The sequence below is a fragment of the Marmota marmota genome, unplaced genomic scaffold (genome assembly GCF_001458135.2).
Source record: "Marmota marmota marmota unplaced genomic scaffold, marMar, whole genome shotgun sequence".
Taxonomy (NCBI): Eukaryota; Metazoa; Chordata; class Mammalia; order Rodentia; family Sciuridae; genus Marmota; species Marmota marmota.
In genome coordinates this window covers 38,920,688-38,944,626 of record NW_025999977.1, presented here as the reverse complement: position 1 = coordinate 38,944,626, position 23,939 = coordinate 38,920,688, and the positions used below count along the sequence as shown (strand labels likewise).

General features: G+C 48.6%; 1 protein-coding gene across 10 annotated transcripts in view; it reads left to right on the top strand.

Moving 5' to 3' along the window:
• Positions 1–23,939, top strand: part of Plb1 (phospholipase B1) — a 129,982-nt gene that overhangs the window by 74,835 nt on the left and 31,208 nt on the right. For all 10 annotated transcript variants that reach the window (XR_007348139.1, XM_048804612.1, XM_048804610.1 and 7 more), the window contains 19 exons: positions 1,247–1,312; positions 1,618–1,718; positions 3,623–3,704; positions 6,637–6,741; positions 6,859–6,954; positions 7,083–7,154; positions 8,265–8,303; positions 8,844–8,904; positions 9,735–9,793; positions 10,708–10,781; positions 14,555–14,598; positions 15,118–15,226; positions 16,598–16,649; positions 17,037–17,117; positions 17,678–17,743; positions 18,766–18,866; positions 20,876–20,957; positions 21,616–21,720; positions 23,012–23,107. Coding sequence is in view for 9 of the 10 variants with exons in the window: in XM_048804612.1 (XP_048660569.1) it covers positions 1,247–1,312; positions 1,618–1,718; positions 3,623–3,704; positions 6,637–6,741; positions 6,859–6,954; positions 7,083–7,154; positions 8,265–8,303; positions 8,844–8,904; positions 9,735–9,793; positions 10,708–10,781; positions 14,555–14,598; positions 15,118–15,226; positions 16,598–16,649; positions 17,037–17,117; positions 17,678–17,743; positions 18,766–18,866; positions 20,876–20,957; positions 21,616–21,720; positions 23,012–23,107 (1,491 nt within the window). In the remaining variant the exon portion in view is untranslated. The remainder of the gene's footprint in view (positions 1–1,246; positions 1,313–1,617; positions 1,719–3,622; positions 3,705–6,636; positions 6,742–6,858; positions 6,955–7,082; positions 7,155–8,264; positions 8,304–8,843; positions 8,905–9,734; positions 9,794–10,707; positions 10,782–14,554; positions 14,599–15,117; positions 15,227–16,597; positions 16,650–17,036; positions 17,118–17,677; positions 17,744–18,765; positions 18,867–20,875; positions 20,958–21,615; positions 21,721–23,011; positions 23,108–23,939) is intronic.

Here is a 23,939-nt window from a genome sequence, read left to right as displayed (position 1 = left end):
AGCTTCTTAATCATAAGTCCAGGCTTGCCATGATTTTGAGCTGTCACTTGTATAAAGTTGATTTCCTAGGAGGGTGGTTAGGCTGGGGTTCAGAGCCACATCATTTGGGGCTAATGGGAAGCCCAAGATTCAGTTGCTGCACGTCTTCCTGGAATCCTAGTATCTCTGACCAGAAAGAAACCCCTGGGGCCATATTGATAAGTCCAGCACCCATGCACCCATGCACTGCACTAGGAGCTGAGCAGTAGTGAATGAAACCAGTTCTGTCCTTGAGGAGCTGCCCTGTGGGAGAAGGAAGCGATACAGGAAAATCACAATAACAAACATCACCATGTGCTCTGGTGCTGCACATAAGGGAGTGTGAGTCGGCGGTACTTGGTGTGTGTGTGGGGTGGCAGTCATCAGAGCACAGCACGGAGACTTTCCAGCCGGGGCTTGAAGATGGGTGTGTTAGGTAGGCAGAAAGGGGATCAGTAGAACAAGGTGTGCGAGGTGATGATCTTGCTGCAGCTTGTGAGTGCCTGCCCAGAAGGGCAACCCTGCTCCCAGCCCCACAGCCCACAGAGCTGTATCCTGGATCAAAATCACGTGGGGCCAGGGCCTTTCAAGTTGTGATCTGAAGCATCCACGGGGAGGCAAGAGGCAGGTGGGGAGCCGGGACCATGGACCCCTCCCTGGCTCCCTTGAGTGACAGCTCTGATCTGTTTCATAGAGCAAGGCTCTTAGTTGGATTTCATTCAGAGAAAGAGTTTCTCTGTTTTAACAAAAGTTTACAAACCACAAATAGCAAGATCAGGGGAAATAAGAGTAATGTGTCTTTGCTTGGGGGCAGGTGTTCCATGAGACCCCTGTCCCCTCCTGTTATCTCCATAAGCCAGTTGCTTAAGATATGGCACCCCAGATACCTGAAGCCCAAAGTCAGGGTGCAGGAGATCTCAGAGGCCAATTGTTCTATCACCTCCATTTCAGAGGGGCCAGAGGAGGGACGTGCCTTAACTAAAGCACTACATCTGGTTGATGTGAAGTAGATCCAGAGCTTTCTATAGCTCCATGTAAAAGAAAGGGCAATTCCCTGAGGACCAGGGGCTTGGGATCAAAGATGGGACCCCCAAAGATAAACCCTCTATTTCAATATTGCCTGCTCTGACTCCAATGCAGGTTAAGGAGGAGCTGATAGAGAAAATGGCCCTGGTCTTTAGAGAGATTGGGGTAAATGGGGTTCAGGAGACATTCCCTTTTCCTGCAGGTCCACTCTTCTCCCCAGAACTTCACGAACAACATCATGAAGGCTTTGGACATCTTCCATGCTGAGGTACGGAGGCAGGACTGCCCATCCTCTGGCAGCTCCACCGCAGCCTTCATCTGGGGCCTCTGACCCAGGCTAAGTCAGCTCTGGGTTCAAACACCTCCCTGCAGGTCCTCTGTGTCCCCAGCAACCTGTGGGCACGGGCCTCCAAGAGGAACTGAGAGGAGGGAGAAGGGAAGGAGGAAGGAAGGGACGGGGCCAGACAGACCTCTCTCCATCTGGACTCCAGCAGGAGGAGCAGCCCGGGTCCACACAGGAGGCTGGAGTCGCCCAGCCTTGTTCTCTTGGTAACAGATTCTTCCTTTTTGCAGGTTCCTCGGGCATTTGTGAACCTAGTAAAGGTGCTGGAGATCGTCAACCTGAGGGAGCTGTACAAGGAGAGAACAATCAGCTGCCCGCGGCTGATCCTCAGGTGAGACTGAAACTCTCCTCCAGTTCCAGAAAGGGCTGTGGACCCTTAGCAGATTTGTTAGAAAACCCCAGGGCAGAGTGTGGAGGAGTGCGAAGGCTTCTCTATTTTCTAAACTGAAAATGGCTCATGGGGGGACATCCTAGGGGTTCTGAGCTGGGCATGGGCCTCAGCACCTTGCACATGAAGCCCACCCTGCTTCTGAGACATTGGTGGGGAGAGAAAGGCATTAGGAATGGAGTCGGGTCATATGGGTAAGGTTTACTTCTCAGTGTATCCAGAGTGTCACCTCCCAGAGGTCAGCCCATCTCCAGGACAGACAGTGCCTGTGGTTGGTATGTATACTCCAGGCTGGACATTCACAAATACAGAGCCATTGTCACTTGTTAAAGAATGAGGTAGCCATATCAGTCAGCAGTGTGCAGAGAATAGAGTCTTCCCCAGAGAAGAGAGAAGCCTGGTCCTGGGAGGGCCCCTGAGAGACTCTCTTCATCAATCAGTCTCCAAGACCAAATAAAGATGGCTTCCCTCTCTAGTATTTCATATTTCCATGACTTTCAGGAATAAGATGCTTTTCTAACTGCCCATTTCCCACAGCATTCTTTCTTACAAGTCCTATGTGAAACATTAGCCCAGGTTACGATGGCTGTGCAACCCTCCCCCCAGCTCTGAATCCCTGTCCAGGCCTTTCCATATCCCTGAGCACATCATGTGGTAATTATTAATTATCCCCCACCGCCCAAGAACTCTGAGTCACTGTTAGCACAGCACAGGGGCTCAGCAGCTGTTTGCTGAATAGCTGAGTGAATAATTCACAAGGGCCAGATTTGCTCTTGGAAATTAAGGGGTACGTTGGCAATCCCCTGACAATCCATGCCAAACCTTACTTAGGGGGCCCAGACTGCACAGGTCCCCTGGGAAATCATCAGGGACCATGAGCAGAGACAGGAGGCTGCTGGGTGACACGCGCTGATTAAGGTGACTGGTGCCAGGTATGCTATTTTCAAATACTGATTCATTCACTGGCTCCCACTTTCTCCAATCACTGGGCCACACAGGGGGCTCAGGGTATTCATTCCACTTCAAGAACAGCTCTCCAAAAAGTCTGCTACTGGTTGCTGCAGGGTTTTTTAGACTATTAAAACCAAAGGTTCAGAGTAGGCACTTGCCAAGCCTGTTTGAAGACCTGAAATGGCCAGGTCTGTGTCACAGTTGGATAGAATAAGGGGCATCTTGTCCTGTGACTCTTCTCCAGTGCTCTGCGAAACCCTGTGTCTCTGCTGTCTTCAGTGGCCAAGCCATCCTAGGTGGGGCTGGGTCTACGCTGAGCCCTCTGCACTATTATTACTTCATCCTCCTGGTCCAAAACCCAAATGTGCTGGATGGCTAGCCAGTGCAAAGCTGCAGATCAGACATGAGCACCAGAACAATTTAGTACAGAGACTCAGAGCTCAGATTCAGAGCCAGAGAGACTCAAATTCAAGTCCAGGCTCCCACACTCGGCATCTGTACGGCTCTGTGACTTTGAGAAAGCTACTTAACTATCATGAGCTCTGATTTCTCATCTATAAACCAGGAGGATTAAACAAGTTAATACCCATAAATCTCATATCACCATGATTGGCACAGTTAGCACTTAATGTACATTAACAATTATTTTTGTCACTGTTACTATTTAGAAAGACGTGGACCTCTCAGCCCAGGATGGGCCTCAGACAGCCATAAGGTGACTCATCTCCGAAACAATCACTCCTACAGTTGTCAGAGTAACTGTTTCATTTTCAAGAGCAAATCTAGGTCAGGGACACCTTCATTGACCCTTAGCATAGCTTTGAAATACATTCAGAGTCTCAAGCCAACATTCCTGCATCACTTATTCGACAGTGTCTCTTCTGTTTTATCTACAGGGCTATGTGTCCCTGTGTCTTAAAGTTTGACGATAACTCAACAGAACTGGCCTCCCTCATCGATCTAAACAAGAAGTATCAGGTGAGCTGATACTTACTCCTATAGGGAAAGGGCTTTCCAACTGCCAGGGACTGCTGTGTGGGTTAATTGCTGTGTTCTGAGATGCTAGGTAATTTGGCCCTGACTGTGTTGGCAATGAACCCTGACTAGCATGCAGTTCTCAACACCCCCCAGGGGCAGCAGAGGCTGCGGTTCTGTTTATTTGAATGAAGCTACAGAGCCAAGTCACAGGATGTACTTCACTGAGCCCGAGTTCCTGGCCTTTACATGAAAACAGATGATTCCAGTTGTCATGACAAATGTGTATCGTGGAGAGAAGGCTCCGTGTGAATCCACCTAGGTCCAAGCCACTATGCTCTGAGCTGCTGTCACCAGGAAGCTCAGGAAACAGGCTGCAACATCTCCTCCCTACAGGGTCATGAGGATCCTGAGAGGACGTGCACTCCCTTTGCCCTCCCATCCCTGGGGACAGCTGTTCCTGGAGAGCACAAGGAGAAGGGGTCATCAGATGGCCTCTGTCTTGTGGATTGTTCTTTTAATTCTTTCATTGCCAAATCTTTTTATCAGATAGCTGACTCCCTTGACTGTCCTGAGTTACCCTGTAAGTAATTGTTCAGTCATTTGAAAGGGACTGTGGTGGCCTTCCTTTCACAGGCTGTTAACAACTTGCGGAGGTGATCTACCCCTCTCAAAAATCTATGGACTCCTTGGTTGATACTTTTGAGGCAGCCGTACTTGCTAGGCATTCAGGGGCTCTGAGAAATGAACCTATATTCACCATCCTCTGGTGACTGACTCCCCAGCCTCATTGCCTTCTACCATGAAGAGTCATCTGTCACTCTGATGAGGAAGTCCATACTTCAGTCTATCAGGAGAGAGAAGATAGCTGAAGTTATGACAGAGGGATGGGTGCAAGCAACAGAAATTCATGTAGATTTTAGCTAATTTAAGCAGATGTAATATTGAAGCAAAATCTTGGAAGAGTTAGGGAGCTCTCAGGTCTGAGGCTAAGCTGTTAAGAATTATAGAATCAGACAATTCTAAGGACCAAGCCAGAAGAATTAACATGAGGCCAGAGACCTCATCCAGGGGAGACGTGGTGGATACCACCGTCATTGCTGCCCCTAGGGACTGAAAACAATGGCTACTCTTGGTGGAATGGATTCTGTTGTATCCCTGAGACTGGGCTTGGGTGGGGGAGCCTCATCCTGTGCCCACACCCTCTCTGCAAGGGGGGTTGGAAAAATGACCTTTGTCTTTTCCAGCTTCTCCAGTAGGAAGACTGCTTTTCCCACAGTGGGGAACTTAAACCTAGGAAGTGAGTTCAGATGTTGAGTCCAAAAGGAGAGATACAGGTGGTCCTTTATATTTGCAGATTCCATATCCCTGGGTTCCACCAACCAGAGAGAGAAAATACTCAGGAAAAAAATTGCATCTATTCTGAACATGTACAGGCATATTTTGTCATTATTCATCCCCTAAACGATATAGTATAACAACTATTTTTATGGAATTTATGCTGAATTTCATATTCTAAGTAATCTAGAGGTGATTTAAAATATATGGGGGGTGTGTATAGGTTCTGTGCAAATACTATGCTATTTACGTAAGGGACTTGGACACCCATGGATTTTGGGATTCGTGGGGAATCCTGGAATCAACTCCCCACAGATAATGAGATAACTGTATTTTACCAAAATGGCCTTCCTGGACCTCTGTTGGTAGGCCAGCTCTTCCCAGGTCTGATCTTGTCCTGGAGATGTTCAGATGTCAGTCACGTGAGGCCATCACACCCTCTCAGGATCATCTCACTCCCCATTCCCTGCAAAAGCTATGGTTCTCCTCATTCTCCCTAGATGTCACCTTTACTATTAATAATCACAGTCCATTTACTTAGCACTCACCACGCGCCAGAGGCTCTGCACACTATTTCTCTCAATTGTCCAACTATAAGTCTTGTGGTTTATCCCTGGAAAATCAGTAGCATCGGAAGGGCCCCAAGAGATGATTTAGGGCTTACCCAACATCCTCCATTTACAGATCAGAAAAAGGAATCCAGAGAGGGCAGCAGCTTGCTGAAGGTCACCCAGTTAGTTAGCACTATAGCACCTTCCTCTCCTCTTTGGAGAGGCCACCTTCTCCCCACCCCCCTGACTTTCTCAAGGCTTTGCCTGTTACTGAGGAAACTAGTCCAGGAGGTCAAGCATGAGTCTTCTCTGACACAGGGGATCTCTTTCTCTGGCCCTGGGAAAAGACAGTGATTGCATGATGAATTCTAAGGTGACCACACTAATGTTCCCAACTTCCTGACTTCCCTCTCTGGCCAGAGTCTGGGCCCCAAATGCCAGAAGTCCTGATGAGCAGTGACATGGCAGAATCTGGCAGAATCTGGAGCCCTAACTGGGGTGGCTGGTTTTCCCAGAACTGAGCCCAGGCAGCACCCATGAGGGTTACTGCTCTGTTACCCTCCTGGATGGATCCAAGAACCTTGAAACAGCACACATACGTGTGCACACATCCCGGGGCACAAGCAACATGAATATTCCCTAAATGGTGTTGATTCATCTTTGATTTTTCTGAACAAATATAGGACAGAAATAAATTAAATGTAAGAATTATCTAAAATGTCACTTAATCAAACCCCCCCCCCCCACCAAGGCTTTAATCAGAATAGCTTTAAAAGGGGCTCAAGCTGACAGACTGTCACTTACCTTTCCTTTTTCACAGCCTGAATCAAGTATATAAAGTTGCAGCAGAGGTGAGGGCCAAGGGATGAGATTGGGGCTGACCCAAAAATTAGCTATCTGGGTCCTGGATCAGTTGAGATTTTACTGAGGTCTGATTTACCCAACAGCCAGATTCTGTTTAATTCTGTATCAGAGAAGAGATTGATCAAGGGCCAAGCAGATGCCAGAGGACCACCTGACCCATTCATTTCTTTTTCCTCCTGCAGGAGGGGACTCAGCAGCTAATTGACACTGGGCGTTACGACACGAGGGAGGATTTCACCGTGGTTGTGCAGCCATTCCTTGAAAAAGTGGACATGCCAAAGACCTTGGTAAAGCCAGATGTGTTCTGGATGAGTAGAACCCCTAGAGGCACACAGCTGTTCTGAGTGTCGGTGGTGCCATCCAAAATCTCTAAAACGGACTCTTTTTTTCTGCCTGGTGACCAGGACGGCTTGCCCGACAGCTCCTTCTTTGCCCCTGACTGTTTTCACTTCAGCAGCAAGGCTCACGCCCACGCAGCCAGTGCCCTCTGGAAAAACATGGTAAGATGGCTAAGGGAGGACATGCCCTCCGAGTCCCGTTCCTTCATCTCCTCCACCCCGACCTGCGTCCTGACCTCCCTCTCCAGCTGCCTCTCTCTCACTCCCCATCTTTCTGCTTCTTGCTTCAGCTGGAACCCGTTGGCCAGAAGACGACACAGCATAATTTTGAAAACAAGATGGATATCGTGTGTCCGAACCAGGTACAGTGAGAAGCATGACCCCGCGACACCTCCAATGACAGCATCTTCTCCAGGTCCTGGCTCTCATTAGGCTTCTTAGTTCCTCTCATCCCAGGCATTCACCCCAGTCCCCGCTCTGCCCACATATCCAGCCCACTCAACACCCCAGGTTATTCATCCAGGGTAACCTCTTCAGTTGACCTGAGAGGGATGAGGATTGTGACTTGGAGGCCCTGGAACATTCCTGTCTCTGCATGGTAGGGAGCCCTGGCATAAATCCAGGCTGGGCCCCACTGTTTTGAGTAAACAAGGAGAACATGGCAGCCAAGTCCAGCTCTTATACTGAAGGCTGGGAGCAGTGGAGAATTTTAGGGGCGATGGGACAGAAGGATACCCAGTCTTGATGTACCTCCATGACCATCTGGGAAGAGCAAGAAACAAAGAACTAGAATGATCTCTGATTGGATGGAGGGTGGAGGCGGGGCGGTAAAAGGGAAGCTAGAACGAGGAGAGCAGACACTAAGCAGGAAGGAAACGTGGAACAAGACCCCTGTTTTCATCCACAAATTGTCAGAAACATTCTTGGAGCTCTACAGCTGCTGCCCTCATCCCCAGGAGTTCCTCTGTGTACCCAGAAGGGTCCCAGGCGGCCTGACAATGAGAACCACTGTACCGGGGCTTGCATGGGAAAGAACCAAATCCTCAATTCCTTGCACGAGCAGGAAGGAGTCCATGTGGCTGCGGGGTAGGGTGGGCATGGGGTAACAAGGGAGCCCAGGAAGTGGAGACAAGAACTTTAATTACCAGAAAGAGTTGCACTTTGGGGAAGGGATAGGATGCAGAAAGAGAGGCAGCTTCACATCCTCAGCCAGCGGGGTGGCAATGGAGGGAAGACCTAAGCTTTCCTGGGAGTCACTTGAGGGTTTTCTAAGGCTTGGTGCTGGATTTGGATTGTAGAGGCCCCAGTGCATCCTGGTAAGAAACCCCCAGTGGACAGCCTGGCTGGCAGAACCTGGGATCGGAATGTAGAGTGGGGGAGGCCAAGGGTGTGTATCCAGGTCCACACTTACTGCAGGTTGGTAAACAGAGAAGGAAAGCAAACACGCTGCTCTTGTGCCCCTCTTTCCACAGGTCTGGCCGTTTCTGGGCACCTCCAAGAACAGCATGCAGGTATCTGTTGATTGCTTTCTTTGGGCTCAGCAGGGAGGGTGATAGGAAGCTCCTGAGCAGGAACTGGCCCAACAGGGTAGGTTCAGTTCCTGACAGACAGCCCAGGGAATGGAGAGTCACACCCTTTTATAAAGACCATTCACTGGTCCACACCTGCAGCCAGGGTAGAGGGCAGAGTAAAGTCCATCGTTAATGGCTGAACAGGAAACCAGCCAACCAAACCACAGCCCATCAAGATGTCATGGAGACACCCATCCTCACAAAACTGGGGCAGGAGTGGAGGTGTTGTGGACACAGATATTGAAGCTCCAAGTCTTCATTGGCTGGAGGAAGGGTCTGCACTGGACTACAGATTATCTCAAGCTGGCTGGTATTCAGAATCACCTAGGGAAACTTCAAATGCCCTTTTGAGACCCTTTCCCAGGTGTAGGGCCCAAGATCTTTTATTATTTTTAAAGTCCTATGGGTATGTTTGGTACCTAGCCAGCCTCTCTGGACCCTTCCAACTCTGAGATTCTGGGATTTATTCTGTTCTCTTAGGCCCACGGGACCCGGCTTCCATGCAGGGACAGAACCCCTTCTGCATCGCCGCCCACTTCAGGTATGCCCCCATGACACAGCAGGATCCAGGGCCCTTTCACAAGGACTTACATACCAGTGAGCAGTCTGGCCAGACTTTCCATAGCTAATTGCAAGGCACAGTTGTGACCGGTGCTTGCTTCCTATCTGAGGTGTATACCTGCTTTGCCTTCCTATGACCTATGACAGCGTCATGCTAGGAGCTGTTTGCTTCACCTCTTAGACGGGGCACAGGTGGAGAAGCCTGTGAGGTTACAGGGGGTGGCTCAGTCCTGTAGTGTGGTGTAGCTCAGAGGGTAGGCCAGGGAGTCCCATGAGAAAGCCTCCTCCTTGGACTTGGGACCTTAGGCTCTGCAGTCACTGCAGCCTACAGTAAGGCCTGGAAGATTCCTTGGGCTCTTCAGAAGAGATTGGGGAGGGGGGTAGAGAAGAGTGAGAGAGGAAAAGGCCCCACATGATTTAACTCCGATTCTTGGTGGAAATTCAAAACCCAGCTCTAAGAGGGCTGTATGCAGGCCGTGTTCCTCACCTCTGATGGTCCAGTGCACTCAGGCCACAGCTGACCTCTCACAGGACCATTAGCACTACAGTGGTGGATCCTACTCTGTCCATCCTTCCTTCCCTTTCCGTCTTTTGGTTTCTCTGCCCTCTCCCCTGACATAGGTCCAAGGTGAGTTATGGGGAAACTTCCTTCATATAACCTCCACTTCTGTGGCACTACAGAAGCCCAATCCTGCATGGTCCAAATGTACATGTAGGTTGTGTTTCTGGTCTTGCTTAAAGCAAAAAAGCACTAGACTCTGACTCCAGCTTCCTTCCCGCAGACTCAAGAATGTCTGCTTATCTTTCCAGTGCATGCCCTGAGGCCCGCAGATATCCAAGTGGTGGCTGCTCTGGGGGATTCTCTGACTGTAAGGACCTTGGGCCCCGGGAGGTTTGGGCACAACAGGGCCAGTTCCAGGTCCCTTTCCTCCTCATTCCAGGACCCTCACTGCACAATCTTGCTCCTTTGTCCTGGCTTTGTCAGTCCAAGAGAGGGGCAATGATTGAATTTTGCAATTACCTTTTCAAGCAGGAGTCAGGGGAAATCTTTTCCAGGAATGAACTGAAATGTGTCAATCAGCAGAGGTTTTGAACACTCAACAACACTTTTTAAAAAACATATGCAAAAATATGTCATTTTGATTCAAAATTCTAAACCTGCCTGTGTGGGTGCTCTTTCCCCTCTGGATTATGCTTGATGATTCGTCCCGACCCCCATCTGTTTCCTCTTTGCATGGGCAAGAGGACTCCTCCGTAGAGGAAAAGCTCTCCTGAATGCCCAGCCATTGGTCCATGCTGCCATCCCGGAGGACCATTCTCTGGTGGCACTCTTATACCTTTGTGACTGCCTTGTGGAATGTCCTGGAGGCAAAAAGGAGAAATGGGAGATTTATGAGAAATCTGTCCACCACAGTGGCTCAAGTCTAGGAGCTCTTCATGTTCATAAAGAACTGAGAAGCATAAAGTGGGAACAATATTATTAACAGTCTCTCTGCATCATTTCTAAAGTACTTGAGAGTGTTCAAAAGAGTTTTTACAATTCTGATCCAACTTGGCCCCCAAACCCCGCTTTGAGCAGGGCTTGTCCTTAGTTCAGTGAGGAGGCAGCCATGCTCAGGGAAGGCACACAAGATGGCAGCCTGGGTCTTCTGGCTCTGGATCTCATGCTTTACTCCTGCTGCTATGATGCCCTGGGAACTGTGTCTTCAGAAGTCCTGGGAATTCACAGCTTCCCTTTTCTCTGACTTTCTGCTTTTTCTGTGGATTTGCTATGTTTCCAAAGGCTGGCAATGGAATCGGCTCCAAACCAGGTGACCTCCTCGATGTCACCACACAGTATCGGGGACTATCATATAGGTAACGTTAACCTTTGAGACTTATTCATTCTCAGAGCTTGTTTTGGAGGTTGGTGGGGGGTTTTCTTGTAAATACATAAATCCCAAAGAGCAGGGACTAGGTAAGTCTGGAAAGGGCTTTCAGCAGGAAAACAGATTTCTGTAAAGTGTGAACATTGGCTGGAGGGAGAGGTGATTTGACCATTGATTATGTTTTTATTTTTAAATTGCACAGAAAAAGTAAACCAAGGTTCTTATCAGACTCCTGGGACAGAAAATGCAACAGGAAATGTACCCGAAAGAGACCAAATCCCTGAGTGTCCACCTGCCTACTTCCGTGTCTACATGTACATGTCGATGCTTTTCCGTCTCTGTCTGCGTGTACTTATTCATGTCATTCAGTAGTTGTACCTTTTCCTTTGTGTCTATGTACACATCTGTACACAAAGCTTCTGAGATAAAGTCACAAGCAACGGGCATCCCTGAGCCTAACTGGTGCTGTCACAATGTTAGGAGGTGATGTGGGTGAGGGAGGGAGCTGTATGTGCCCAATTCGTAAGTGTCCATTAAAAATAGAAGATACCCAAGCTCTAGAGGACTAGCAAAGAGGGAATAATCAACCCTACCAGCAGGAAGTTTCAGGAAGGCTTCCCAGGGATGGTGATACCCAGCACCTCTAGAAAAATTAGCATTAGACAAGTAGCAGAGGTGAGAAGGGCACCCAGACAAGGGAGTAGAGAATGCAGGTGTTGGATGAGCAGTGGGTGTGGGGATTCCTAAATTTCCTTCTTTCCTAATAAATAATCCCAGTTCTTGCAAGTAGCTCAGAATTTATCTGTAAAGCAACTAGACCAAAGGCAGCCGGGAGAGTGCAGAGCGCAGATGAGCAGTGGGTGGCACGTGAAGGTGTTTGCTGCCTCACATGAAGTCATGTGATGTATATCAGCCCCAGAATGAGAGGGAATAGGGTGGGGGTGATCAGGACTGTGACCGTTCTCTGGCCAGAGCTGAGGACAGTCCCAGAGAGAAAGGTAAAGAGAAAGGCTCTTCTTCCAGGGCAGGAGAGGCAGCATCACACAGCCTGTGGCCACCCACGGGGAGGACAGGGTATCCTCAGCACAAGAACAGAACCTCTCCTCCCCTACAGCTGAGGTCAGTGCCATCCATCTCCCAGGTGCCTGAGTTTCCATGTGTCCCTAGCCCAGTCAATGGTCTGGTCTGAGGACAAAACAGCCTGGATTACTCCTCACTCCCCCAAATTGCTACTGAGACTAGAAGAAAAGGAAGAACCACAGGGAGAGACAGTGGGCTTGTTACAAGGCAGAAAAAGCAGTTGGGGTGACCGCCCTTGGTCTCCACTAAAGAGGGCAGGTGACCTCACATCGTAATGTGGGAAAATAGAAAATGAAGCAGGCAAATCATACAACAGGCAGGTAAGCTGCACCTTGTGGAGTGACCCGGGCAAGTGAGGTGATTGGCCCAACTTTACAGACCGTTCAACTCTCTGGGCTCCCAGGGGTCAGGTACAAAGGCAATCTTCTGCTCAAAGTTTCTTTCTCTCTGCAGCCGTAGAAAAATGCAATCATTGCTCTCTTCCTTCCGACAAGTGAAATGACTGAATTTTCTAGTGCCAACTCAAGTGCCCCATGTTCAGTGGCTGCTATCCCTTACCCAAAACCCTTTATTTGTCCTAAATGTTTCAAATATCTGCCCCCAAATGAACCTATGTTAAAGATGGAAGTTTCAGTTCAGAGACTGAGAGACAGCTTGACTCTTGGTGGAGCAGATAGACTAGTGTTTCTCAGAATGTGTTCCAGGGAACTTTAACTCCATCCAAGAGGGAAAATTCCTTCGTATTTACTGGGAAACATAATCTACCAAATCCTTCCTCTGGAGAATTCATATATGTATATATTAGCATATTAAAGGCTCTGAGAAGTATTTCATGAAAAAAATCTGTTTAAGTTTCTTTTGATCCAGCAGTTCCCTTAATTCCAGAACTCTTTGTAATATCTATTAATATTCCCTGAGAAATGTCTATGACTGATCTGAGAAAAGCCGCTTTCTGGGGCCATTAAAGATTCTAGATTGTAAATAACAGGCAATTAATGATTCCAGGTAAGTTAAGAATGTAGTTTGATCCTCTTCCACCAAGGAAATAGAAAGTAGAAAAGGTGGACCTCATAGAGTTAGGGGAGAAGTAGACCCAGGATTCTTGGGGGATAGTGGCTGTGAACAGGACCTACAGAAGAGGTTTGTTTGTGAATATTTCAAGGCCCCTTGACCTGTGAAATCAAGCACCAGTGGATTCTTCCAACTTCCCCTAGCTTCCCCAACCAACAGGGCGGGTCAGAGGTCTTTAGAGCAAAGCCTTTTCTTCCACTGAAATATATTGGCCAGTTTGGGATCATTCAATGGACCAAAATAAAATTTACTTACCAAAAACAAAATGCATTTCTTTGGTTTTTGTTTTTTGTTTTTGTTTTTTTATTCAACAGTTTAATTTTCAACAAAAGTTATCAAGCATCCACTTACTTTTCTGTAGTGCTCTGTAGGGGAACAAAACCTAGCCATTGAGCTCAGAGTGTCATAGAAATTACATTCAGTGAAGGGCCTAATGAAGACAAGCTGTTTGACATGGTTCCACTTCCTGTCCTGTTTCCATAGCTCTGATCAAAATGGCAGCTTAGTTTTCTTCCTCCATATTTACTTGTGTGACTATCTTATTTTCTCCTAGACAGGGAGAGATTTTCTTACCAATTGGCCTTCATCTACCATGACACTTGTTTTAGCACCAAAATACCTTTAAATCAAAAATGACAGTAGAAAGTACTTGATGTGTGTGTTTATGTACGTGTCCATGTTTTTGTGTTTATTGAGGGGGGGGAAGAAGCAGAGTTAGAAAGTAGTGAATGGAGGCCATGTGTGGATTTAGTTTTCTTTCAAATATAAAATACTCTGATTTGGTGCTTTTGGTCCAAAGAAAGAAGGTTTAGGAAGCAACTAAAACAGCGGCTTCCTACAGAATTGGGAAAGAATCCAAAGAAGCACAAATGCCCAACCATAGGCCATGAGGACATGGTGGAAAGAGCAAGATAGAAGGGCAGGCCTGATTTAGCTTCTTTTTGTCCACCACCTGGGCTGCTCACTGAGCCTGTGAACCAAGCCCTTGACCAGCCTGGTACAAAACAGTCAACTTCATTCCAAGTATTCCTTGAATGAAGAACAACTACCACTTATTCCTGGCCTGTCCTTTAGAAGCCTCTCCTCGTGGGCTAGATGTGCCCTAAAAACCTATTGTCCTGGAATAACATCTTGGGATTGGGAAATGAGGCATAGGAGAAAAATAATAATAATAATACACCTGAACATCAAGTTTTGTTAAATAGAAATATTTTTCTCTTTACCTCTTGTACACTGTACTCAATTCAAGCAAATGAAAAGAAATGAAATATTCTAGAACACGTCTGAAGGTTAATCGGAGGAAATTAGACTGGGCATTGGAAAGCAGGATTCTGGCCTCCCTCTGAACCTTCCAGTGAAATGCACCTAATACTGGGCAGAGAAGAGTTTATCTAGGTTCTAAAGTTTTCCAGCTCAGGCTAGGTTTTAGTTACCTTTAGCAACCTAACTAACCTCCATGTGCCTCAGTTTCTCACTCTGCACAATGGACATGGTCACATCTACCTCATAGGCTTGCTGGAGAGAGGAGAAAGAACCCACATAGAAAATCTAATTTATTCTTAGGTATTGACTCCATCTCTCTCTCCCTTACTGACTTCTCACTCCCTCCAGTTCAGGTGGGGATGGCTCCCTGAAGAACGTGACCACCTTACCTAGTAAGTAGCCACCAAAGACTTGAGTCGCTCATTCCTTCTGACCCCCAGGCCTCTTGAGAGCACCCAACTAAGAAAGGAACCGCCATTAAAGTAGGAGGGGAGGCCATGGGCAGGCAGCTGGAGGAGGGGAATGAGCACTGGCTTTGGAGCCGGGTGGCTGGGTCCAAGCTCTGTCCCCTTTCTGTTTATGGGGTGACTGAGGATGAGCTACCAAACATTATGAGCCTTAATTTTTTTCAGCAGCTCATGGGATGCTGAGACAGATTGGCCAGGGTCCCGTCACTTCACTGTGAATTGCATAAAAATATTTTTTTTTTAAGTGAAGTGCTCTTGCTGCTGTGGCTGTCCCTATCATCAAGTCACTTCAGCTTATATCTCCCTGCAAGCCTTGTGGCCTTCCCGCCTTTCCCCAGTAAGCATGAAGATGATGGGGACCTCGCTGTGGGGACCCTGGGCTGGAGGAGACATCCGGCCTTCCTTTCTGAGATCTCTGTGCCCTGTCCACCCCTCTTCTTTCAGATATCCTCCGGGAGTTTAACGGAAACCTCACAGGCTACGCAGTGGGTACTGGTGATGCCAATGACACAAATGCATTCCTCAACCAGGCTGTTCCTGGAGCCAAGACCAAGTATGGCGTGGGGCGTGGGCAAAGTGGGGGAGCAGAGGAGGCACACAGTCCCTTTGAGATCACATTGCCCACTTCTGTGCACAATGATTTCAGAGGCCAAGGCCACTTTCCCTTCTGTCCCTGTGACCAAGATGGTAGCAGGGAGGCTGGAGAGGCTGTGCCCTGGGAAGGCGCTCCACAGCAGTTGCTCATGCCCGGCCAGGCTTCACGTGTGGCATTCTCTAAGAACTGAACTAACTGACCAACTTGCCCAGTTTTTACAATTTACCTCAGCACAATGGTGCAGAAGAAATCCACTCTTCCCAGAGCCTCAGAAGTGGCAATTCCCCAAAAGTTCAGGCAAAGCCCACCAAAGTGATAGGCAAACAGAACCTCAGCCTGGGAGGCCCCTGGGCGACAGGGCATGTCCTCTCCCTCACCCTGTTATGGAGCTATCAAGAAATGAAGTAGAGATGCCCAGAGGCTGCTGAGGTACAACTGCCTGGCCTCTTGTGATGGTCTCCAAAGGGGGCCTTCTGCCTGCTCCTGGAGGCCCCAGAAGCCTGGGTCTCCTGTCTCAATCATCTGAGCCTCTGTCACATGATCATCTAGCTCAAGCCTAGACCCTCTTGTTGATGGGCAGGGCCCCCAGATATGCTCAATAGCCTGGGAAGACTCTTTCAGGTAACAGAGCAGCTCAGGACACGTGGTCCCACCATCCATCCCAGGAGATAGTCATTCCATGGGTATGTCACTCAGGAACATAACAAAAAGTGGGGGTCAGGTGCCCAGGACCAATTCCTTCTGTGAATAAGAAACCTAGGCATAGGCTGACTATGTGTTTACTCCCCACCTTCTAAAAGAAGCATTTAGATAAATTCACAAAAATAATATATTTAACATGAGAGAAAATCATAGCCATTGAGGGAAACAATTGTCTGTGTGAGCATTTTTATGGTTATTGGGCTTGAACATCAAACTCTCAATTTCCTGGCAGCTAGAGGGGAAAGAAGAAGCATGAGAAAACTTTCATAGGACAAATTACAAGGTCTATAGTCTTGCAAGTGTTTCAAAAGAAACAAGTGGCTTTTAGCCTGGAATCCTAGAAGACATTTTGCATTGAAGCTCCAGAAAGGAGACTGTGAGCAACAAATGTAATTGGCCATACTTTTAACTATGACTTTAGGATAAACACATATCTGGCTTTTCAAATGATAATTTGTTATAATGACTCTCTAGAAGAGGCAAGTAGATTCTAGTCTTTGAGCGTTAGGATCTCTGCCAGCTCATGTAGTAGGGATGATATCATAGAAGCCTCTAGTTTAGATCCTTTAGGAGAAAAAATATGGGCATGTTCTACAACAGAAGGACTGAGTTTTCTCTCTTTCTCAGGCAACTTGCGAACCAAGCCCAGACTCTGGTGCAGAAGATGAAAGATGATCACGTGAGTCAGATTTAATTTAAGGTTGTTTATATAAACATTAATTTTCTAACCCAATAAATTTGCCCCCACATGAAACAATCTACCATGTAAAGCAGTGAGACTCCTGTCACCAGAGGCACTCAAGCAGTGGTAGTGCAGACCCCTGTCCAAAGACGCTATGTCAGTGGGGAAAGGGTTGTTGCTGGTCACAGTGACCGTGAAAGTCCCTCCTGATGCTAAGATCCTGTGTCTTATAAATAAACCTCTAAAATTCCAGCAGCTCTGAGATTCTGGTTCTATAAGTTCAAGTGGGCAAGGAAGTCACAGAAGGTTGAATGGATTTCTTAGAGCTGTGATGTTTTTGTTTGTGTCTTGGAAATCATCAAGCATCTCCCTCCCTCCATGTAGAGAATCAATTTCCATGAAGACTGGAAGGTCATCACAGTGCTGATTGGAGCCCGTGATCTATGTGACCACTGCACAGATTCGGTAATGGGGGAGGGGTCTGTGCCTACTCCTTGCTCCTGACTTTGACTAGATTGGAGATTCTGAGAACAGTCCCTAGAACCAACCCGAGGACTGTCCAACCACACCTTTATCTGCATGCACACACGCACACACACACACACACACACACATACTCGTGCATGCCCGCTTCTGACTCCACAACCCTGGGGTTCCTAGTGCCATCTTCATATCCCAGGTGACCAGGCAGCAGGTGGCTGACATATGGTGCATCTTCTCCCCTTTCTTACAACTCAAGATCTCAGAGAAGAATCTGCAGACACCACACAGTTGGGAGAGGGTGCTCCACTTTCTGCTCCTTTTTAAATCTCGGGCTGCAGGCTCCTGTCTTCTGGCTGCTTGGTCTTTGACAATGGCGAGCAGTCACCTCTTCAGCTCCGATTCTGATGTGCTGAGCTAGTCACCCTCTGGAGGCCACAGGAAGAACAAGCCCCTGGGGCTGGAGCCAGCAGAAGAGCCTACCACTGCCCCTCTACACTCTCATCCAAACCAGCAACTCCTCTTCCTCCCTTGTCTCTTTCCAGAATTTGCATTCTGCAGCCAACTTTCTGGATCATCTCCGCAATGCCTTGGACATCTTGCATAGAGAGGTGGGTGGGGGCTCCCAGGGTTGAAGGTAGCTAGGGAAAGAATGGTGGAAGTGCCCCCTGCCTTCAAGGAGAGAGCCAAGAGCACAGGCTCCTTCCCTGTCCAGAGGTTGAAGTCCACTCCCAAGCACGTTTCATTCTATGTGGAGTTAGTCCAGAAGGATCTGGGGTTTTTTTGGGGGGTGGGGGGGACTGGTACCAGGAATTGAATGCAGAGGCACTCAACCACTGAGCCACATCCCCAGCCCTACTTTGTATTTTATTTAGAGACAGGGTCTCAATGAGTTGCTTAGCGCCTTGCTTTTGCAGAGGCTGGCTTTGAACTCATGATCATCCTGCCTCAGCCTCCTGAGCCACTAGGACTACAGACATGTGCTGCTGTGCCTGGCAGGATCTCAGTTTTGAAGAAATGAAGGCAGTGCATCCCCCCACCACCACTATTCCTTGGAGGCAGCAGCTGAGTGGCACATAATCTGGGCTCTGCATTCTGAGCCATTAGAGCAAGCTCCTGTCTGGTTCTATACCCATTTTGTGTCCCCCTACCCAACTGCCATCTCCTGGCAAGGACAAGTTGCCCTGGCTGCCCAGGAAGGGCATATTATGACCACTAGATGCTCTGCTGAGTGGCTGAGTCCCTGTGCTTGCTCAGCAGAATAGGCCAGATTGGGCTAGCAGGAACTGGTCAAGGGCCAGTGGCCTGGCAGACAGATCACCTGTCTCACCAAATGTAGAACCGACCTGTGTCAGCTCACTAAATGAGGCTGAACAGAGCTGAGCTCTAAGCATTGATTGTTGGCTCCAGGAGGGGCCACTCCTGCTGCAGCCCACCGGGCAACAGCACCCTATGTTGGGCGTGTAGTGTCCAAGGTGGTGGCCCTGGGTAGATTTCTCTCAGAACTGCAGCCAAGGGACACACTGAGCTGGAGGTCTAAAGGGAACTTGAACTGGCTCCTACTTCTCAGGGGCCGAGGCAGCTTGAGGAAGAAACCCGGGAGCCCCTGGCTCATCTGCAGCTTTGCCCTTAGGTGCCCAGAGCCCTGGTCAACCTTGTGGACTTCATGAAGCCCAGTGTCATACGGCAGGTGTTCCTGGGGAACCCGGACAAGTGCCCAATGCAGCAGGCCAGGTAGGCAGTGCTGACAGCCCCAGGCTGGAGACACCCTTACCCCATGGTCTGGCCCCCATGCAGCGGTGACTCATCCGGGTCTTTGTGACTTGATCTGTCTGTGTGTCCATGTCTATCAGAGAGGACTTGTGTCAGAATCATCCCTTTCTGGGAGATGGAGCTTTGACCCAGCCCCCACTCACCTGATCCCAAGGTGCTAGGTAGGAACTTCTGTGACACCAGGAGCCACAGGGCTGGTGTTTGGGAGACCCAGACTGTGAGGGGGCAACACCCAGGGAGGTACGTGTATGTGATCAAACATAAGAAAGTGAGGGAAGAAATTCACAAGTCAGTTACTGATGGGGAAGAAGAGGACGGGGAGGGACACATGGGACCTTCAAACTGGAATTGTTCACGGCTTCCACTGGGTGGCAGGTACATGGTGTGTTTCACTATTCTTCGTGCCTCATGCACACCTCCAGCAATTTAACAAACTGTACAGAACTTACTGTGTGCCAGGCACTGTGCTAAGAGCTTTAGAAACACAGCTGGCTGGGGCTGGAGCTGTGGCTCAGTGGTAGAGCGCTTGCTTGGCATGTGTGAGGTCCGGGTTCGATTTTCAGCACTGCATACGAATAAATTTTAAAAAATAAAGGTCCATTAACAACTAAACAATATTTTTTAAAGAGAGAAAGAATTTTTAATATTTATTTTTTAGTTTTCAGTGGACACAACATCTTTTATTTTAGTTTTATGTGGTGCTAAGGATTGAACCTAGCGCCCCGCGCATGCCAAGCGAGTGCGCTACTGCTTGAGCCACATCCCCAGCCCAAAACAATATTTTTTAAAAAGAAAGAAAGAGGGGCTGGGGATGTGGCTCAAGCGGTAGCGCGCTCGCCTGGCATGCGTGCAGCCCGGGTTCGATCCTCAGCACCACATACAAACAAAGATGTTGTGTCTGCCGAAAACTGAAAAATAAAATATTAAAAATTCTCTCTCTCTCTACCTCTCTCTCTCTTTAAAAAAGAAAGAAAGAAAGAAAGAAAGAAATACAGCTGGTTCCTGACTTAGGATTAGTGGCTTTATTATGATGCAAAAGCGATTCACACCCAGAAGAAACCATACCTGGAATTTTGAATTTGACCTTTTCTGAGTTTGGTGGCATGTAGTACCACACTCTCAGGTGCTTCTGGGTGTAGCTGTGGACCACGGCCCACAGGGTGCTGTAGTCACCATGGGAAACAACCTACATGCTACAAGTGAGGTGTGGCTGAGCTGTTATGTTGGGCAGGTTAGATGCCCACAATGCACTTCTTTGTTGTTGTTGTTGTTCAAAAAAAAAAAAAAAATATATATATATATATATATATATATTTAGTTGTTGTTGGACACAATACCTTTATTTCACTTATTTATCTTTATGTGGTGCTGAGGATTGAACCTAGGGTCCCGCATGTGCGAGGCCAGTGCTCCACCGCTGAGCCACAACTCCATCCCCCCCACGACGCATTTCTGACATGCTATTTCACCTTACCAAGGGCTCATTGGGATCAGCCCCACTGTAGGCGGAGGAGCATCTATAATCTTTCCTTTTAACATTAAGGATGGACGAATATGAACAAATTCATATAAAACAAAAGGGGACGGTGTGGCACTGAAGGAGATGTCTGAGGGTAGGAGCATCAGAAGCCCCCAAACTCCTGCTCCAACACTAGAGGATGAGTTTTTAACTTTTTAAAAAATCAAACCTTGCATCCTTATGGCCTAAACTCCTCTCTCATAGTCTGTTGCAGGCCCAGCACTGCCATGCAGTGCGGGCACCGTGTGAATATGGGCCCATGCCACCACCGGCTTCTTCCCCAGGCGCTCTCTCCAGTACCCCTAAAACCTGCCCCTGGGCAGGTGCGTTGGAGCCTCAAGGCACATGTGCTCCTAACCAGGGGTTGAGTGAGCCACTGCACCCTGACCCCAGGCAGCCAGAGCGGCCCCTGAACGAGTGTGGGCTCTGAGTTCCGCTCTTCCTTGCGCAGCATTTTGTGTAACTGTGTCCTGACCCTGCGGGAGAACTCCCCCGAGCTGGCCAGGTTGGAGGCCTTGACACAAGCCTATCAGGTGAGTCAAAGAAGGGCATCACCCTGCATCTTCTCCCCCAGGTCACTCTGACACCACGGCCCAGGGCCCCTGGGGAGGGGAGGTGCAGGAAGGAAGAGCTATGCAGGGGTTGAGGAGAGACACGTCACCCTGGGCTCCTTCTTCTGCCTCACCTGGTTGAATGTCTCAGGTGCCCTGTGGGAGCCGTCCCAATGGCATCCAGTGACAAAACTCTCATGGCTGAGCTTAACCCAAATCTTGGCCAGTAGCCCTGCATGGCCATGGATCACCTTAGAGGCCCACATGTTCCTGTTCCTCCCATCCTCAGTCCCCTTGCTCCCAACCACCCCCACAGGCAGGCTGCAGGAGGGAGGCTGCAGGAGGGAGGCTGAAGGAGGGAGGCTGGGAGACTGGGCCCCCTGGAGTCTCTTCCCAGCTGTCTATTCCTCGTGGACCTCCTACCTGGCCCCTCAGATATTGCAGACCACTTAAAACCAAAGCCAAAATGTGATCTATCCAAATTCTCCAGAAAGGGATTGGCCATCGTGCGCATTTCTGTTCTCAAGGGCTGGGCTGAGTCAGTTCTGCTGTCCAGGAGAGGAGGGCGGGGACACAGCCCACATCCCCAGCTCCTACCCTACCCTGTGCTGAAGGCCCCCATGTGTGCATGTGTCCCCAGAGCAGCATGCACCAGCTGGTGAACTCAGGCCGCTATGACACGCGGGAGGACTTCTCTGTGGTGCTGCAGCCCTTCTTCCAGAACGTCCGGCTCCCCATCCTGCAGGTATTCACTCCCTGTCCGCATGCACTGTGGGGCCAAAGAAGGGCCTGCCGCAGGTGCCCTCAGGGGAGAACATTCTAGGAAGAGATGCCACATGCTTCTTGTATGTGTGTGTGTGTGTGTAGAATGGGAAATGCACGGAGAACTCTTCAGATGCTATTCTGGCAGGTCCAGTGTCCTTGAACACCTGGGCCACATTCCCAGAGGCAGCCTGATGTGGGACGCGACAGGAGTCTCCATAGCTCCTGAGAAGAGCTCCATTGTGTTGAGCTCTTACTACATGCCAGGCACTGAGCTTCCCGTAGGTAAAATCATCACAACTGCCTTTGGAGTTATCATCATCTCCAGAAAACAGGGCTGCAGGGATGGGAGGTGTCCTGCCCCAAATCAGATAGGGCATAAGGGACAGAAAGGCCAGATTCAAAGGTATCCAATTCCACATTATTAACTTGCTGCTATGCACATCATCTTTCTCTCATACATCCCTTCAGTTATAAAGTAAGGTTCTGGCCAGGGCCTGTGGTGCATGCCTGTAATCCCAGTGGCTCAGGAGGCTAGCGCAGGAGGATCACAAGTTGGAGGCCAGCCTCAGCAAGGCCCTAAGCAACTTAGGGAGACCCTGTCAAAATAACAAATAAAAAGGGCTGGGGATGTTGCTCACGGGTTAAGCACCCTTGGGTTCAATCCCAGTCCAAAAAAGTAAATAAAAATAAAGTAGGGTTCTGGTATTATGTTTTCACCCCCCTGCAAAGGCCTGGTACTTTCTACTCAGAACAAAAGAGATCTGTGAATGGAGAGATAAAGGTTTCATACCAAGAGACTCTCTTAACTGGAGGGAAGCCAGAAGGAGAACACTTTGTATATCCCACATGCCACAAGAGAGGAGCTGGAGTCAGGTGGCACCCTGCCCTGCTTCAGGCTTTGCACAGACCAGCCAAGGCTTTGGCTTCCTTCTCCCCATGGAGACCAGCAGGACCAGTGGCCTGTGAGCTGAGAAGTAGCTGGTCAAGGCTGGGGTGTTATACAAGTGTGCGGAAAAATAAAGCAACATTTTAAAAATTAAATAAGGGGGAACTGTGGAGCCAGAAAGAAGGGAGGGAGGTTGGAATCACCCGAAGCTCCCCACCTGTGGTATTGCACTCATCTCCCTCTTAAGGTGAGCAGGCCCTAGGGCCCTGACCTGGAGCCCTCCCAGGAGGAGGGCATTGTGTGGTCAGTCCCAGGGAGGAGATCAACGGGCTATGACTCCCTCTGACCCAATAAGATCTTGAGAAAGTATATTTGTCTCTTCCAGAATGGGCATCTGGATACATCCTTCTTCGCCCCAGATTGCATCCACCCAAATCAGAAATTCCACTCCCAGCTCTCCAGAGCCCTTTGGGTCAACATGGTAAGATAAGTGAGTGTCCCTGGGGCTCTAGTCTACAGTGGAGCTGCAGCGCCTATAGAATGGGGCCTGGCCCAGGGCAGCAGTGGCTCGTTCATCTGTAGAAGTCGATAGAAGGGAAGAGTCTTTTGTTGTTGTTGTTTTTAGACAGACATGACAGGAGAATGTATTTTGGCATATTATGCATACATGAAGTATAACTTATTCTAATTAGGATCCTGTTCTTGTGGTTGTACATGATACAAGAGTTACCCTGGTTGTATATTCAAACACAAGGAAAGTTATGTCCAATTAATTCTACTGTCCTTCCTATTTCCCTTTCCCTCCCTTTCCTTCATCCCCCTTTGTGTGATCCAATGGACTTCCAGTCTTCTCCCCTTCATCCTCCCTTGTTGTGTGTTAGCATCTACATATCACAGAGAACATAAAGCCTTTGGTTTGGGGGACTGGCTTTTTCACTTAGCGTGATAGTCTTCAGTTCCATCCATTTACTGGCAAATGCCATAATTTCATTGTGTCACATTTTCTTGATCCATTCATCTGTTGAAGCTCACCTAAGTTGGTTCCACAGCTTAGCTATTGTGAATTGAGTTGCCATAAACATTGATATAGCTGCATCACTGTAATATGGTTATTTTAAGTCCATTGGGTATAGAACGAGGAATGGGATAACTGAATCAAATGGTGGTTCCATTCCAAGTTTTCTGAGGCATCTCCATACTACTTTCCAGAGTGGTTGCACCAATTTGCAGTCCCACCAGCAATGGATGAGTGCACCTTTCTCCCCACATCCTCACCAACACTTATTGTTACTTGTATTCTTGATAATTGCCAT